The sequence below is a fragment of the Plectropomus leopardus genome, chromosome 15 (assembly GCF_008729295.1).
Source record: "Plectropomus leopardus isolate mb chromosome 15, YSFRI_Pleo_2.0, whole genome shotgun sequence".
Classification (NCBI taxonomy): Eukaryota; Metazoa; Chordata; class Actinopteri; order Perciformes; family Serranidae; genus Plectropomus; species Plectropomus leopardus.
The window spans coordinates 23,639,920-23,657,447 of NC_056477.1; the positions used below are offsets into that span (position 1 = coordinate 23,639,920).

The following is a 17,528-nucleotide window of genomic DNA, read 5'->3' on the forward strand; positions in this document are numbered from 1 at the left end:
AGGAAGAGATGAGGCTCATTGGTTGTTTTAAATTTAGACTTTGCTTTTTTATTTTCAACTCAGGTTTTAGCTCGAGTGAGATTAAGTGACTGGGATGAAAAGATGCACAGCTGCTATGGCATAAGTCATAGAAATAGTTTGAATGTTTCCTTCACTTATTACATTTTCCATGCTTTTAGCGTGTTGCAGACTCTTAATTGTCCACCAGGTACTGAGAAACATCAGTGGCGGTGTTAATCTCCTTCACACTGAGCTCTGATCCCTCCACACTGTCTCTCAGGCTGACGTGGAAAATGTAGCTGTAATAAAAGTCAAGCTTGTGTGCTGGCACATTTTAGGTGTCGTTATGGGACTCGTGACCTGATTCTATTTTTCCTGGCTGCGTGTCCCAAGTCTTACTTTTAGAAAACCATGTGTAGCCTTGGCACATTTAAATAGGCTATTCAGAACAAGGGTTTCCTGTGACCTCATGGAATATGGTTTTTCACTCGTAAAAACAAATGTTAAACGCCTGGTCTCATACAAAGTATTTATTTACAGAACAAATCATACATCAAGTATAAAAGAGCAGCATGTGTGGTTGATTTGATTTCCAGATTTAGCACCTTTCAAACACTTTATAGAGATCAGGTAAGTTGGCGATCTGCAGCACGGTGCCGTCCTCGCTGAAGCTCTTCGGAGGACTCAAAAGGGTTCGGAAGGCTTTGAAGATGACGTGCTCAACTTTCCAACGCCACGAGTTCACCTCAGCATCCTCAAACAAACATGATCGTCACACTTTTATTTATTCAGTTGTTTGTCATTAATGTTATTGTGAAGCAGTGGAAGTCAAAAGTTAAAGGGACAGTTCACCCCAAAATTACAAAATACATGTTTCCTTTAACCTGTAGTGCTATTTAAACAGCCCAGACTGTTTAGACATCAGTTGCCAAAAGTGCCAAAAACAATGCTTATTTAAAAAGGTTTCAAAAACAGGTGCTCTTCGGATGCAAGAACAAAAATGACTAAAAAAAAAAAGAGGGAGAGGTTAGACCTCTTGTTTTTTTTTTATAAATAAGCCAAAACCAAAAAAATCCAAGCCACACTGTTTTACAAAAGTAAAAAACACTTAAATAAATGGGCTTGGTGCTTTGGTGTTGAATCTTAAAGTCTTCTTGTGTCAGGCAACCAGAGCAGCACTCGATAATTGTCACAGGTGCAATCAATAAAGTGAGTCCACACACACTCAGGTCAACTCCAACAAAGCAGCAGTGTGCTCAAGACCAGCAAATTCATAGACACAGACACCCCCACAGCCTCTGTACCCACTGCATTCCAAATCTGTAAAAAAAAATACATGTTGTGATGTAACTGAGCCCCTCCACAGTCTCCTTACACTCCCTAGTCATCGCTCTTCTCATTACAGGTGATGAGCTTCAGTGAAGCTATACTGAGCATTCATGTACCCTGTACAAACTTTTATTTATGTATTGATGTTTTGCATGGAATTATGCAGCCTGTATCTGATGTTGCTGATTGTGTGATGTATCTGCTGCTTTGTCGGAGTTGACCTGAGTGTCTGTAGACTAACTTCATTGATTGCACCTGTGACAGTTATCTAGTGCTGCTCTGATTGCCTGACACCTGACATCAGCCGTGGTATATCTGTGAGCTGCCACTTGTTTTAACGTGCCCTGATGAAAACTGTGAGCTGAAACACAAAGGCGTTAAGCCCATTTATTAAAGGCTTTTATTAACTTTTGCGAAACAGTGTGCCCTGGTTTTGACTTAGTGACAAAAAAAGTCTAACCTCTTTTTTTTTTTAACTCAACCTCAGGATAATAAACAGACGTTGCTGCAAGCAGTTTCATATGGGAACTGTTTTTTTCTACTGAATTAAATCTGCCAACCGTATCATGGCGCATAAACAGCACTACAGGTAAGAGGAGAAATATGTATTTTTGATATTTGGGTGAATTATGCTTTTCAAAGGCTTCATGCACTTTAGTGTTGTTTTAAACACTAGTCTGGGGTTCCTTCATACCTGCTCCTCTCCAGGCTCAGGCTCCAGGATGTAGCGTTTCCTGATGGAGTAGAACATGCTGCACTCCTTACTGAAGTCTCTAAAGCACTCCTTTTCATTGTCCCAGTTCACCTGCACAACACCACAAAGAAAAAACCTTCAGATACCATTTTAAAGAATCTGGTCATAAATGAGCAGCGATCTATGAGAAGGTCACCTCAGTGGCCAGGCGCAGGATGAACATTGGGAGACCCTCCATGACAGGGGTGTACTTGTCGAGCAGTAACGGCAGCCCTGTTAGATTTCCCTCCTATAATGCACAAAGCAAAATGTGTAATAATAACAACAAACTGCCATGTTTTGTCAGCATAAATAAACTTGGAGACTTCAGATTTTGGAGTTTTGAAAGATTTATTGACCTGGTCTATCTCCACGGAGAAGTAGTCATCCAGCATCTCAGTTTTCTTCTTCAGGAAGTCCACTATGTACTGAGCCAGGCCTTCTTTAGGACCGTCCTCTTCTGTCCAGCCGCTCTCCTCTGAGTCCAGAGCCAACATGGCCAGGTCATACAGAGGAGCTGGGGTCTGAATGCACATAATTACTCGTAAAGGAAAAATAGACAACCTGCACAGTATTTCTTTAATCATTCACTATCTAGACTGTACTCACAGAGAGTCTTAGTACACCAAAGTTTCCAAAGTCGTAGATGAGTATTTGGTAGAAAAGCTCCTGGCTGCAGCAGAAAGCAAAGAGTGAAATGCGGCATAAAAGAGCGAGTGTTGAACTGCACAGTGCGTGTTTCGTGTGTCTCTGACCTGAGTTTGGTGCTGTTGAGCAGGTATAGTTTGGTGTGATGTTGGATCAGAGTCCACTGGGGGTTAACGCAGCCCACGAATGAGTGGTTCTGCAGCATTTCTTGAAGACCTGGAGAAAAATGAACACACCAGAAAGAGGAAAAATGTGCCAAAGAGTAAAAAAAAATTTGATCAATGTTGACATGCAGACTTGCTTAAATATCTACAGCTGAGGTGGGATCTTTACAAGAGGAACATGAGTAACTCATGAAAAAACTCGACAGATTAGCTGGAACAGATGGTGACACACGTTTTGTTTACCTGTGTGTGTGTTCTCAGTGATCTCAGCCCTGAGCTCTTTGATGCTAGTCAGTTTGATGACCCGTCTTTTGGGCGTGGCTGCAGCCGTCAGGTCCTCGTCCTCTCCCTCCAGCTGCTGTTGCTCTTTCCTGGGTCGCTTCCTGGTTCAAACACACACACACACACACACACAAACACAAACACTGCTGTCACATCTCCAGCACACAGTACACTCTGCATGTTTACAGACCCTTGTACTCTCAAACAATAACTCACACCAGCATCCTGTGGACACACTGTAAGACTTAACAGCCTGTGAAAATGTTTACACATTTAATAACACACTCAATGAGCATCAGATGTTTTTTTGTCTCGCCATAATGAAAGCAACAAGAACTTGATGAGATGAGGCTGTGTGAGTTACTTTTTCGGCCACATGGGGGCAGAGGAAATCCATTATTTTGATGCATATAAACTTGCTGAATGATCATTTTTATAAAGTTGAAGCAGCAAATTCAAACATTCTGCAGAAAACATGAGCATTTGTCTTGAGTCGTGGTTCTGGCAATCTGATGGACTGAACTCAAGTATTCCCCTTCTCTTTAGCTGTTTTTGTTTTCCACCACCTACTGAGAGAAATATCTGAGGTCTTAAGCTGCTGGATGTTTGCCATTGTTCACCTCAGCAGGTAGTGCACACAGGGTTTATCAAAACCTTTCTGCAGAAAGCTGGATTAATGAGCATAGAGAGGCTTAAAGAGTAAATGCTTGCCTAGACAAAAACAATAGGCTAAAAAAGTCCCTCTCCAAAAAATAATAAAGGTGATAATACTGTGTGGGTTCATTACTGTGAGCAATGCTTTCCAAAAAATACAAATACAGATCCATGTTAAGCTACTGCAACATGCAAATTCATGAAACATCTGCTGCAGGTCAACACAAGATGATATTTGTTACAGACTGGCCCAGAGAGAAATGACGTCATTAGTGATGATGCATGTTCATTATTGCAGTTTTCTTCCTGCTGTCTTACTCAACTCTGTCATTCAGATTCGCTGACACTGGAGGATTAATCACATATCAAATCCTGTCCTGATCTGACTTGCAGAAATTCCATCTGGGTTAATTTAGTTTTATAAAAAGAGATGAATGCAGAATCTGCAGACGAGGGGACAAGATTTTGGCATTGGAAGCATCCTGGTTTCCCTTTAGTAGAATTGGGCGGGCTTCGTATGCATGCGGGCAAAGGGTCTGGGTGGACAGCAAATGAGGTATAACCAGGCGCAGCCTCTGAGGGCGGAAAAATTAAACCAGTGCAAAAGTGCCAAAAACTGCAGTTCCTATGATGGCCACTTGAGGCTGGCTCCAGAAGTGAGTCATTCCCAGAGACACCCATATTAAAATGCTTAACTTTACAGCAGACATGAAAATTTGTACAACCTGGTACAATAAAGTGGTTTTTCGTCAATATTGCTAATTTCAACATTTGTCCAAATATGGTCACTTCTGGCTCCAAACAACAAGATGGCAATGGCTGAAATGCCAAACTCAAGGCTTCAAAACAGAAGTCTGCCGTCACAGCAGCTGCATCCATTATTGTGCACAGTCTATGGGGGGAAATGCATTGGCTGAAATGCAATCTCAGGATCGACTATCATCTGAACACAATTTAGCTTTTCGTTACCTTTTTTAGCAAGCTACGTGTTACAGACATCATCTCTCAACTCAAACTCCATTCTCAGGTTGCTAATCAGACTGTAGACAGTGGCTGGCAGACTGAGGAAAAGGTCTTAGCCTGCTGGCTACATCAGAACCTCCCAAATATTAGCCGTTGCCTCCACAGGCTAAATCGTAGTCTGACCACTAGCTAATGAATCCTGAGATTGGGATGAGTCATGATGACCTCCAGCCTTTAATGCTCTGCTGAGGACATATAGTGACCCACTCAGTGTAGTACAGGCATGATTCACTTTTTTTTACCTTTGATCGTTGCTATCTTTGTCGCCTTTTGGCACCTCTGCCTCCTGCTCAGCCAAGGCCTCCAGCATGTCTGCATCATCCATCTCGTCCATCTCTACACCTTCACGCTGGGCGGTTTTGGTCGCCGCCTCCTTGCTGCTGGGACCAGCTGCTTCAGTGTTAGGAGGCGGCTTCTCTTTCGGCTGGAGGAAGGCATCCAGCTTCTGTGCACGACAATCGGTCCTCACCATCTGATGTGCGTAGACACGCTCGCTTGAATCTGCTGACGCACTGGTGGACTTTACCTCAATGCCACCTGAGACGGACAGCCCTGGCAGCAACGTCTGCACAAACACACAGTGTATGCATCATCGTACACCCTCGCACTTGGAGTTTTTGTGCCTCAAAGGATAAAAATATGAGCCCCACAAATGGGAGGAGTGGAAACATGTTAGCACAACAAGAGACAGAGATCAGATCTCTTTCTGCAGTGACAATGACAGCACATTTAAAGAGATAGTGATCTAGTCATATCATACCTGAGTGAAATATGTGCGTGAGGAGTTGGAGCCAAGGAGTTTGCTCTCGATGTGCTTCTGAACACTCTCAATGACGCTGTCTTCGTGCAAAAAATGCACCTCATGTTTTGTGGGATGGACATTCACGTCTACATTCTGCGGGGCGATCTCCAAGCTGTGGTGATGAGAAATCCCCAGTAAATATCGAATTAATTCAGCCATAATAGAATGCATTGTAAAAAAAAAACAACAGACAAATGCATGTTATGTCACCTGAGGTATAGAAAAGGGTGTGTGTTCTTGGGAAGGTATGCGGCATAAACCGTCTCGATTGCTTTCTTCAAAGCGCTTGACTCCACCAGACGATCTGAGACGTCACAGATCACAATCACACTTTAACAGAACACTAACAGGATTATATCATGTTTACTGGTGAGCCACATTTCTAGTGGCTTTTCTGTGATACATACGGTTAATGAAGAGGACCAGGATGCATTTCTTCACAGAGTAGTTTGCGTTAGAAATGTAGCCTTTCAACTTAAAAGCAAGCTTCTGATCCTCGCAACCAACTTCTATCAGCTCCCTGTGAACATACCGCAAAGTGGGTCATGCAGACAATGTTAAGGTGATAACAGGTGACATGACTGCAGAGAGCATCAAAGCATTTTTTTTTTCCATGCTTGGTTGATTAATACCTGCTGACTGCGTTGCCAAACACTCCTCGAATATTATCCACTACAGATGCGTTGGGCAGAGTCCTTACATCTGCCACAGTCTCTCCTTGCTGGAAAAACAGAGCATAAATAATATTGCCCTTTAAGCAAGAATCATTTTTGGAGCGTTATTTGAGTTTTTTTTGTCAGTGCATTGAAATGGAGAATATTTTTTTACTGGGAAACCATCTTTTTTGCTTAAAAAAAGAGCCAAAAATAAAAGAAAAGAAAAGAAAGCACATCTCACCTTTTTGACAGAAAAACTTTTTCCTGAATTGTGTATGGCGTACCTTCAAAATAATGTCAATATGTGAGTTAGTCAAACACAGTGATGTTCATCAAAACAGCAAGAATCACAAGACACAAGGACTAAAGCCAAGATGACAGACCTGCTGACCACCTCTACAATCCTGGAGTACTCATCACTGGGGCTCTTCAAAGCTTTCCTCCTCGTGGACACGTTATAGAAAAGATCCTCCACCTGCAGGCAGGGAAAACAAGCTGTTGGAGATTTTTTTTGAACATCCATTAACTTCACTCTGTAATGGTGGATGTGCTCAACAAACTCACAAGGATCTGTGTTCCCTGGTTGCCGGCACATGGTTTTGGAGGGCCTTTTAGTTTGCCATCGCTGTAGCTGGCTCTGCAGAGAACCGATACGTCACAAGAGCGCCGCCATCCTATTCACACATTTGTAATTATCTATAGATGTTACCTTACCTGTAGGCGCACTTGGCATCAGCTGTCTTTGTGGTTATGGTCACATGGGCAACATGGCTTACACTAGCAAGGGCCTGCAAACAAGAGCAAAACATCAAATGTGACATACTCATAACAAAATGTATGAAAACATTTAACAGTCTGGAGGCTGCTGCTGATGCAGAGCTCTACCTCTCCTCTGAATCCATAGGTTGCGATAGCTGAGAGGTCCTCAAAAGTCTGGAGTTTGCTGGTGGTGAACCTCTCACAAACGATTTCCATGTCTTCTCTCTGCCTTGGCAGTAAGACAGACAGATTGGTCAGAGAAAACCACACAACTAAAAGATAGTGGCAATGACAACATTTTTCCCAAACAATAAATCTAACCTAATGGGTGCAGAAAGGACCACACTCCCTCATAGACTGGATACTACGGAGGGCACAAACAACATCTTTAAAAGGCCTCCTTTCCTTAATGACTACGGCCGGTAATCAGTACCTTAATAGTAATAACCTAGCACCAAGTAGTATCTGAACATCATTTTTGGACCTTGGGACCTTGACCACCATCAGCCCAGTTAGCACGAGCTAACGAGCTGATGGCCTCCATATAACAGAGACAGTAAATAATTATCACCTCTTTTTTCATTGTTATTGTTCACAAAGCACTGCCTAACGTGTATGTTATATTTTACAGTAGGGGCCAACACAGTTGTATTATACGTTACATCTCCTTTGCTTCCGCACTGTTGGCATGCTATCTAGAATCACACACTGTTGTGGCATGATGCCTCTGCTGTTGGGTTCTGGGTAAAAATGCAAAAGCAGCATGAGGAAGGGACTTAGTTGTGGCCCTGTAGCACAGTTTCTGTGTACAAAGGGCTTGTGTTGTGGTGATGTAGGGCGCACTAGACAAAAGTGGCAGGTCAGAGTTCCAAGATAACGCAAAAATGTTTCCAATATTTGGCTATACTACAACATAGATATCTAATGACGTACTCTGTTGGTACCAATGCATGGATACTGGTATCATATTTTTTTTCAACAAGACACCCACCCCTTCTTATGACTTAATTTTTGGTTCAGATTTATAGCTATTACATTGGGATATCATGAGTTCCAATTTTAAAAAAGACACTTATACGATTTCCCCCCAAAAAGGGGCGGGTGTTCACCCCGAGCCCCCCTGAGCACGCCCCTGTCACCCACCCTGATGCCGGTGCCGTTGTCCTGAATCTGAAGGAGCTTCAGTCCGCCGTCTTTCACCGTCACCTGGATGTTGGTGGATTTGGCATCCAAACTGTAACAATGTAAGATACATGTTCTAGTTATCATACAGTCATATGTCAGCTTTTTAAGCAGCAGGGCGCGGTCAGTGGGCAGTATCACAGGACTGTTAGTGTGTTAACGTTACAGGTGTTGATAAGCTGCTTTGCCACAAACGTGATGTAAACAACGGTGGCTCCTGCCATATTTTGTCACTTCAGTTGGTCCTACTGCAGGTTATTAAAGCCACAAATTAAACTCATAACAGTAGGCCACACTGTAAAAAGTAACATTATAAAATATAGCGAGTCAGTTACCAGTTTTCAATCATTTCTTTGACGGCGTTGGCAGGACGCTGGATAACTTCTCCTGCTGCTATCCGGTTGACAACCGTCTCGTCCAGCCTCCGGATGACTCCCGCCATGTTTACACTGCTGCTTATTGAAAGGTCGAGGTCAATTAAATATTAGGTAATACCTGTAAGCACACTTACATAATAGAAATGTTTATATTTAGGCTTACATGTAGCATAACAACTCGTACAAGAATCAGCGTGTGTAACGTGCATACACAGGACCACAGAGTAGATAAAAAAGCTAGAGGTCTCACTCCTCCTGAAAATGTCAGATCACAGCTAAGTCATTGTGTCATCCGCTCAACCATTGAACGGACATTATTAAGAGTTAAATCGTTTCACTTCCCCACAAAAAAAGATGGAAAAGTTTAAATTATATGTAATGCTGTTGTTGGTGGTTATTGATAAAACAGTGTTATCTTAGCCACCTTTTTCTCACAATGAAGTGATTCATCTTCTCAATTATACACAATCTTTGATGACACTGCGCGCGGACAGAGTGGGGGCGGGGCCCGTGTCCTGCTGGTGGACGTCATTCGCTGAAAGTCTTCTTCTGCAGTTAATATTTTGTAACGGTGTGAATCTGACAGATGCACAGCGCCTCATAACAATGGAATAATAATGCTTTTTCTTTGAGACATTTAGAATATCTTTCCACTTGTTATCACACTGTTTGCAAAAAAAGCAAAAGGAATAAAACGTAATTTATATCGTCTATATGCATCTTTATGAGTACATGATAATAATAAAGCATAATATAGTTTATAATCATAAGCATACAATTTCTGCTGTATAATTATAAAAAACAAGTAAATAAATATATTACTTCATATAATTTCATTACTTATAGCACAACTTATTTTATCACTTAAGTTTCCTTTCTTTTGATCTGTCTGCCACACTGTAAAGCAATGAGATAAAGTCAATTGTGCCCCTGGGGAAGGTATCTTTTGCTTAGACTGTCATAAGGTTAGAGGTCAGATCAATACTTGCTCTGACAACTATGCTGCTGACAATTACAAAATTAGTGTGTGTGTGTGTGTGTGTGTGTGTGTGTGTGTGTGTGTGTGTGTGTGTGTGTGTGTGTGTGTGTGTGTGTGCGCGCATGTGGCACAATGAAATCTTTGTCCAGCTATAATCAATGTTTTATTGTCTCTTTCAATTAGGAACTACTGAAGAATTTAGTGCATAATATCTACACAATGAAAAGTCCAAATTCCAGGTCTGATAATCGATAGATTCCAACCAAACCAATTGTTTGTTAAAGAGATTCGCTCTCAACAGAAAATGTAACCCATCATAGCAAATTGTCATCGTTTATTGTCTTCAAAAGGGGAAGAAAAACCCACCAAAATTAAATCTTTAACACGAAAAACTTTTTTAATTGTCAAAGAAAAATCCAGATATTATTAGTTAAACTGTTATGTATTTCTGCATTGCACGTCTCAGGACATTTACTTATATGAGATTCACTGTTATCCTAGTAGTACATAGTTGGCCTGACCATGCATGTGTCTGCATTCCTCAGAGTCGAGTCTTTCACAGGGGTCAGCAGAACTGTGGTTCCTCAAAATCTGCAAAAATACAAATGTTCTCAGAGATATTTTATGATGGTGTTTTTAAAAAAATAAACCTGATCTATGCTCTACTAAGCCTCTGTGATTGTTACAGTAGCTGCCAAAATTATGTTGCTAGGCTGCTGAAGTTCAGCCTCAAGCAGAGTGACCTCAGCAGAATGAAATGCTGCGAGTAGGCCATCCGGGGAGTGGCGCTGTTCAGATGTCATGACCAGGGAGAAATTCTCAATGCAGTCCAACCTGAACACACTATCCTCAAATACCTGCATGAGAGAAACAAATGAAATGAGGTCAGGTGATAAAACATAAATGTAGATTGAGTTTGTACCAGTCGATATATAAAACTCAATCCTACATTTTAAATTTTTGTGCTGGATTTAAGAATGAAACTGAAAAGAATACGGGCATTTATAATGTATATTTGAGGAAAAAAATAAGGAGATTTACTTTTACTTTACATTTAATCCCATAGTCCTTCATACATAGTAACATTCTGGTAGATTTGTAGGAAAAGAGATTGATAGGATAAAAAGTAAAGTTTCAGTCACAATAGCCTCTAATCTGATTACCTGTTGGACATGGATGTATCACTGAACGGACCTACTGGACACACGCCCAGAGGCCCAAAGTGTCAGGGGCCCCCTGGCCTTTACCTGCAAATTGTCACTCAAATTAATACATACTGACCAGGAAGACATCCAAAATGACCAAAAATAGACACAAAAAGACCACAAAAACATGCAGAGGAACTGCAATGAGACACAAAATAACTACAAAAGGAAAGCAAAAGGACATAAGAGGCACAACATGAAAAAAAAGCTAAATTAACTAAAAGAGACACAAAACAAGCAAATAATAACCAAAAGACAAAAAATAACTACAAAGAGAAACAAATTAACCAAAAAGACACAACATGACCTTAAAGACACACAATATGACTACAAAGAGACACAAGGAGCAAAACTACATCCATTTCTTGCCACGATGGACTATACGAGAAGTGGTGCCTTCTGCACATCTGTGCCCAGAAGCCCACTGTCTATTTATCTAGCCGTGCCCTTTCAAAATCTATTTTTCAGGCTCCATGTCAGCAGAAAGGGTCTCTGTAGCAGACAGATGTTGCACCTACCTACAGCCAAGTATGAATTAAATGCAGCCGACGAACAAAATTGAATTTTATTCAATCTTTATGAGGCTTATTTTGAAGTTTGTGTTTGAAACTCGGGGTGAGAAACAGACTGAGTTCACTCTCTCATGCCGTAACATTATGCGTCTGACCTGTTATCCTTTTGGATCTTGCAAATCCCACCACATTCCAGGACAGCATCTGAACAAGGGAGGCTCTGCTGTAAAACTGGGTGTTTCTTTGTAACCGATAATAGATTTCTGCAAAAGTTTAAGTCTATACGAGGAAGCCCCGAGAGCTAACTTGGCAGTTCTGCAGTTTGTTGTGCAGCTCTATGAGCTTTAACCGAGATGATTTCATTGGCACGAACCAGTTAACCACAGACAGACACAAACACAGGTCATAAAAACACACTGGCACAACCCGAAAGGTTACTGCAAGTATGATAGGAAGTTGGTTTGGAACTGACAAACAAATGACAGAAATGTGACTCTTATTTGATAAATTCATGTCCTACTTTGTGCTTTCTGCAGCTGAAATCCTGGGTTCTCCCAAAAATATAGGAGTGACATCACTATGATGTCAAGCATGGTGTTCTACATGAACTATGCAATCATTAAATCCAGATGTGTGCTATATCACTTTGGCACAGATCATGTTTTCGCTCCACCTCTCGCTTTAGGCCGAGGGAAAATGTCCGTTGTGTTGTCTTTGCATCTGTGATGTATCCAGTGGCGGAGAAAGTATTCAGATCACAAGTAAAAGTCCTGCTTTGAAAATTTTACTTAGAAGTAAATATGTTCAGGAAAAAAAGTATTTTAAGTATTAAAGGTGAAAGTATTCAATGCAGAAAAATATATTATTTAAAAACAATTTTTAAAAAAAAGAGAAATTAAAAAACATTTTTTTTAAATAATAAAAAACTCAAACTCAAAATTATATTTAAAAGAAACTGAAAAAACACTTAACATGTTTATCAAAATAACTGATTGATTAATCTGATCAACTGATCATTGCAGTGGTACTTGTATAAACTCTTTGGTAATTTAATCAATAACAAAACATATTTTCTAAACTCTTTCAATGTTTTGCACGAATCTTTATCTGTAAAGTAATTAAAATGTTCAGGTAAATGTAGGGAAGTAAAAGTACAATGTTTCCCTCTGAAATGTAGTAAAAGTATAGAGTGGCATAAAAAGAAAATACTCAAGTAGAGTATAAATATCTTGAATTTGTACTTAAGTACAGTACTTGAGTAAAAGTACTGGATGTTTCGGGGGGGGGATATGATGTCTATCCTGAGACACATGTCCCTGACTCAATGCAGGACATTCCAGTTTTGTGCTGTAGCTGCAGGATGTGCTGCAGGATACAATACAATAGAACTGGAAAGAAAGTAGCGACGAAAGGAAGACAACACTGCAGAATGTAAAGCACACTTCCCTGTTTTTCATCTTTTTGTCAGGCAGCAGTTATGACATCAGTGTACTGTAGGAGGCCATTCTGCATTTAGACTGAGTAAATTTACTCTCTGAAAGGATGAAACTGTCAACAAGAGCCTGGGTGGGGTCAGAACTGGCTGTGTATCTTACAGGTCGGTCATTTTTCTCTTGCTCCTGCTCTTCTAGCGTTTTTTGTTCTCCGTTTACTGAAACTCAGATTACAACTGTTTCAAAGAGCAGCCACTGCCACTCCTGTCACGACCTGCCACACACGCAATGACAGGCACACACAGGCAGGCATGCAAATGTGATGGCACTCATACCTGAAGGTACATGCATAGAGTACATACACCCGACAGAGGAACCATAATAAATGTGACTGAAAAGGAATCTCAAAAAATAGATTCTAACTCTTTCAGATCTTGAAATAATGTATAGATACACAGCAGTATGCACTCTCTAAATACACAAACACTGTCAACAAGCATAGTGACAGTCAAATCAGATACAAATGCACACCTGCTGCTCAGTAGCACACCTATTTTGTGGAAGGAGGTCAGCAGTTGCCCCAACATGGCCTCCAAATCTTTCCTCCGTTAAAATAGAGTTATTCACTCAAATGCACCTTATCTTAAATATGACCTAGAGCTACTCCGCACCTCCACGCTGCTGGTTTCTATACATTCCACACTGACAGAGGCCTGTTGTTTCCACCGCTGTGGTTTTTGTCTCACATGTGTGTTTATGTCTCCTGGCTGGACACCCCCACCCTCCTCTGACAAAGCTGTAGAGTGATGATTGCCATGGAGACAAATGACAGCGAGGCTGAAAGGTGTACAGTAGCTTATCTCTCAGCAACATAAAACGCGGGACCAGCAACCATCTGTGGAATCTGTCACGGACTCTCCAAGTGACAAATATAGTGGGGCCTGTCCGTCCTCTAGTGATAAGGGTGGTCCCTCACACACTGGTTACTAATCTAAAAATCGAATTAGATGAGTTCTCCTCTACTTTTTAATGCCCAAGAATCATATCATCTCATCTGAATCACTGGGGGATTGTGTGATTGTGTCTCCAAGTGAAGTGACTTGAGCTCATTTGTGCTAATTCATCATTCTCATGATTCCGCCTTCATCATCTCTGTAGGAAAGCATTATCTCACCTCTCTGCAACTGCCAAGACTTCCTCCATCGGATGATGCATCTAGAAATGGATTCTGCAGATGTTGCTCTTCCTTTTTCCTTTGTTTATCCCCCCTGTTCCTCCTCATGTTCGCTCCTTATCAGCACAACAGATGCCTTGAGACGTTCTAAACAAAAGACGAACACACACTTTCCATGGTGAACTTTAAAAAAAGGGGAGGTAATGCAGAATAAAATTACTGTAACGGCAGCTGTTCGCGTGGTTCTTCTTGCCCAAAGATACAAATATTACATGTTTAAAACTTGAAAATTGATAGATATAAAGATACAGAGTCACTTATCTCTGGTAGAGGCTGTACTATCATAGGTAGGTATACTGTAAACATTTACCATCATCTCAGTTTATCCTGTTTGCATGCATGTAATGATGTTAGATTTTATGCTGTGTGGACATTAACATTATGACATTTTGAATATGTTGGGTTTCCTCACAACTTACAACTAAATGTTGTTATTCTATGTCAAGATAATATGAGATGTGTAGAATATGTTGGATTTTGATGACATAAGGACGAAAGTTAAAGCAGACAAAATACCAACATCATCTGTCGTCAGTATTCTATGTCAAATTGAAGTTGGCATGGACAACACAAAATTTTGGTCATCCGACATCACAACCTAAATCAAACCCAAAATCAACGTCTAATGGTGTTGGTCATCTGCTGGGAATTCATCCTGATGAATGTGGGATATGAATGTGGGTATCAATGTATTGGTCATCCATCCAATTGTTGTTGAGATATTTTATTTCAAAATAACGAATTTTAACCTCATTTTAGCATAAACTATTCTCTAAGGGTTCATAAGTGTCTGTACAAACTTTAATTGCAATCTATCCAATTGCAGTCAAGATATTGCAATCTGGACCAAAGACATATCCATCCCTACAGTCATGCATTTAGCATGGCTTTAAACCATCCTTTTGGCCTCTTGTTTAGGCATGCGAGGGCCCACATTAAAAACAACCTGCCGACACATGTCCAACCCCACCCTCCAATTGAAGTTATGCTTTTAAGTTAACCATTTAGTCATTATGTTGTAAGCTATTGCGATGACGTCAGACAATTATTCCTGTTTCCGCTCGTGTGAATTACTTTGTGTTATCATTCATCCACCTAAGCCAAAAGTTTAAAGGTCATTCTCACACAACCAGCTATGGTATACTGTTTAATATTTCACAACAGTATGTTATCTACTGACCTCTTTTCAGTGGATAAATGGGAGTTTCTCTGTTTTGCTTGTAGTTTATGGGGTCTGAGCTCATACAGCGAAGGATCATTGACAGTTGTGTAGTGGTAGTTGATGAAGTGGGTGTATTATAAGGTAGATGGAAGTTTTACCAAGAAGGAAGAAGGGAAATTCTCCTATATATCCCAATGGCTTTTGGGCTGATAGGTAGGTATACTGTAAACAGCCAGAAAAAGAGGTGGGTATAACCTGTATACCCATATATACCCTCAACTACACCACTGGTAATTGAATCCCAAGCCTCTCAGGCAGTGCTAATGTATCTCTGTGTTTTAGTACTCTTTACTGGGGTTCTCTGTTGTATTTGTTACAGTACATGTGGTATAATGGAAGTGCAGCCCTCAGCTGTTTATAGTAAAATGTCAGAAATCTGACCCCAGCTGTATATGACTTTGCCCAACATTATAAACTATAGCCACACTTACTCCACAGGCCTCTGTGTGGACAGTTATCAGTATAATCTAATCTACTCTGCTGTCTACCATGTGTACCACAAGGAATACCACGTCTTTGTTCACCTTCTACAATAGTGGTCATTTCCATGTGCTAGCAGGTAAATTATACGAGTCACACTCTGTGTGTTTGATTTATACATTCCTGGAGATGTTTTATGATGGGGGAGGAATCCGGCTATGATTCAGTGATTGGGCAAGTTCACATTTCATAATCAAAGCTGTCAGTCACAAAACCAAAAGGCAGGACACCAAATGTAGAGTTACCATGGTTTAAAACAGCGCAGGGAATGCTGCCCTTTGGTATGTAGTGCAGCAACTATCTATCTAACGCAGTGATCATTAAATTTGATGTTACAATTCAAACTGCTCCTCTGTGTGCCTTGGGTGTTTCCTGATACACACAATGAGGGATTGTCCTCAAGTCTTCACTTGAGGAGCTACATTGCATCACTTCCTTTACTTTTAGTCATCAGATTTCATCCTGCCGGGGCTATTTTAGGTCTCAGTGCGGAGCAACCATGAAAGGAGAAATCACTGCTTTTGGTTCTCTCTCCTTTCAGGGTTTAACAAAACATGTACAAGGCCCTATCTTGGAAATACCGATGGCCTTCCTCTGACTTCAAAGGTTTCCACATGAGCACTCTCATTAAACCATGCAGGAAAGATACATAGCATCCTGTCTGATGAGGTATCATCAATTCAGTCTGTGGATAATGTTGTAATGGTGCAAAAGAAATGGTTAATGAACCATGAAAAGAAACAAAAGAATAAACGCTGGTAGCATGTTGGCAGAAGCCTTTTCCCGCAGGCCACCTTGTGTGGCTCCGCTGTTTTATTTGTGTTTTTAGACTGCGCCTTCTTCAAAGGAGGGCCAGTTAGTCTTTTTATAATAATCATCCTCACCCAGTGCCTCCATTGTTTGTTGACATTCTCATCACATGAGGAGCTTTGAGGTTTACACATAAAGAGGTTTTCTTTGTTACTGTACAGCATTTAAGCCACAATACACTCTTTTACTGTCTTTGTCTGATTCAATTCCCATTTTAAATGCTGTTTTGTTTGCAACTTTTGGGTATCGTGTTTGCTTTTTGTATAACTGATCTGATCATTTTTGGCTAGCAATGCCCCCTTACAATCATGACTATCCTTGTATAGATAAATGGGACAGAGTCTATGGTCCTTATGGTGTCATTACTTCATGGCAGAGTAATAAATAAGCAAAACTAAAAACACGGCACATCTTACTAAGACATAACCTGTTTTTTCACTGTTTCCAGTAACTCCGGTTACCAAAGAGTACCTTAATCTACAAGGATTAAATCTAATTATACATTCATCTTCCTCCACCAACTGTTATCACTATTAGGTGTGTTATTGTTGTGTTATTAATACCTATAATTAGGTGCCAGCCCTTTTCAAAACGTATCGGATAAGTCAACATTTAAGAAGGACTGGATTCATTTGTGGAGGGGGCCCTTTCATATTCATATTCAGGAATATGCACCATGTAAGGAAATATAAACTGAAATTATAAAATCCCTAAAGGGGAACTAGGCCTATTTTCAAAATTCATACATACTATTACTATAGTTCAAGACAGTCAAAAATATTACTTAACATAAAACAACTCTCTTCCATATCCAAAAATTAGAGTGCTAAATCTCAATTTTGCAATGTCATAGTGTAAGTCTGGAGTTGCTCCATAGACAATGAAAGTGAAAGATGTTCTAGGTGGCACAGAGCAGTGGGAAAGTCCTGAGTATATGTGAACATTTTCTGTTTCAGAACTGTGAATACTACAATAGAAAAGACTAAATCAAATTGGTTTGTTTATAGCCACCTTAAAAAGGGCCCATTCATTTTTAATGAAGTG

General features: G+C 40.5%; 1 protein-coding gene across 1 annotated transcript; it reads right to left on the reverse strand.

Annotated features, from left to right (window-relative positions):
- Positions 1 to 231: 231 nt before the first annotated feature.
- Positions 232 to 8,823, reverse strand: mlh1 (mutL homolog 1, colon cancer, nonpolyposis type 2 (E. coli)). The gene is made up of 20 exons (XM_042502441.1): positions 8,773 to 8,823; positions 8,568 to 8,684; positions 8,194 to 8,284; positions 7,177 to 7,275; positions 7,006 to 7,079; positions 6,856 to 6,928; positions 6,675 to 6,766; positions 6,533 to 6,575; positions 6,268 to 6,356; positions 6,043 to 6,155; positions 5,846 to 5,939; positions 5,594 to 5,747; positions 5,076 to 5,398; positions 3,118 to 3,257; positions 2,818 to 2,926; positions 2,672 to 2,735; positions 2,422 to 2,586; positions 2,220 to 2,312; positions 2,024 to 2,134; positions 232 to 754 (listed from the first exon to the last, which is right to left on the reverse strand). Exons 2-20 carry the CDS (start codon positions 8,672 to 8,674, stop codon positions 599 to 601), a joined length of 2,190 nt encoding a protein of 729 aa, XP_042358375.1. The 5' UTR covers positions 8,675 to 8,684; positions 8,773 to 8,823; the 3' UTR covers positions 232 to 598.
- Between the last annotated feature and the right edge of the window lie 8,705 nt (positions 8,824 to 17,528).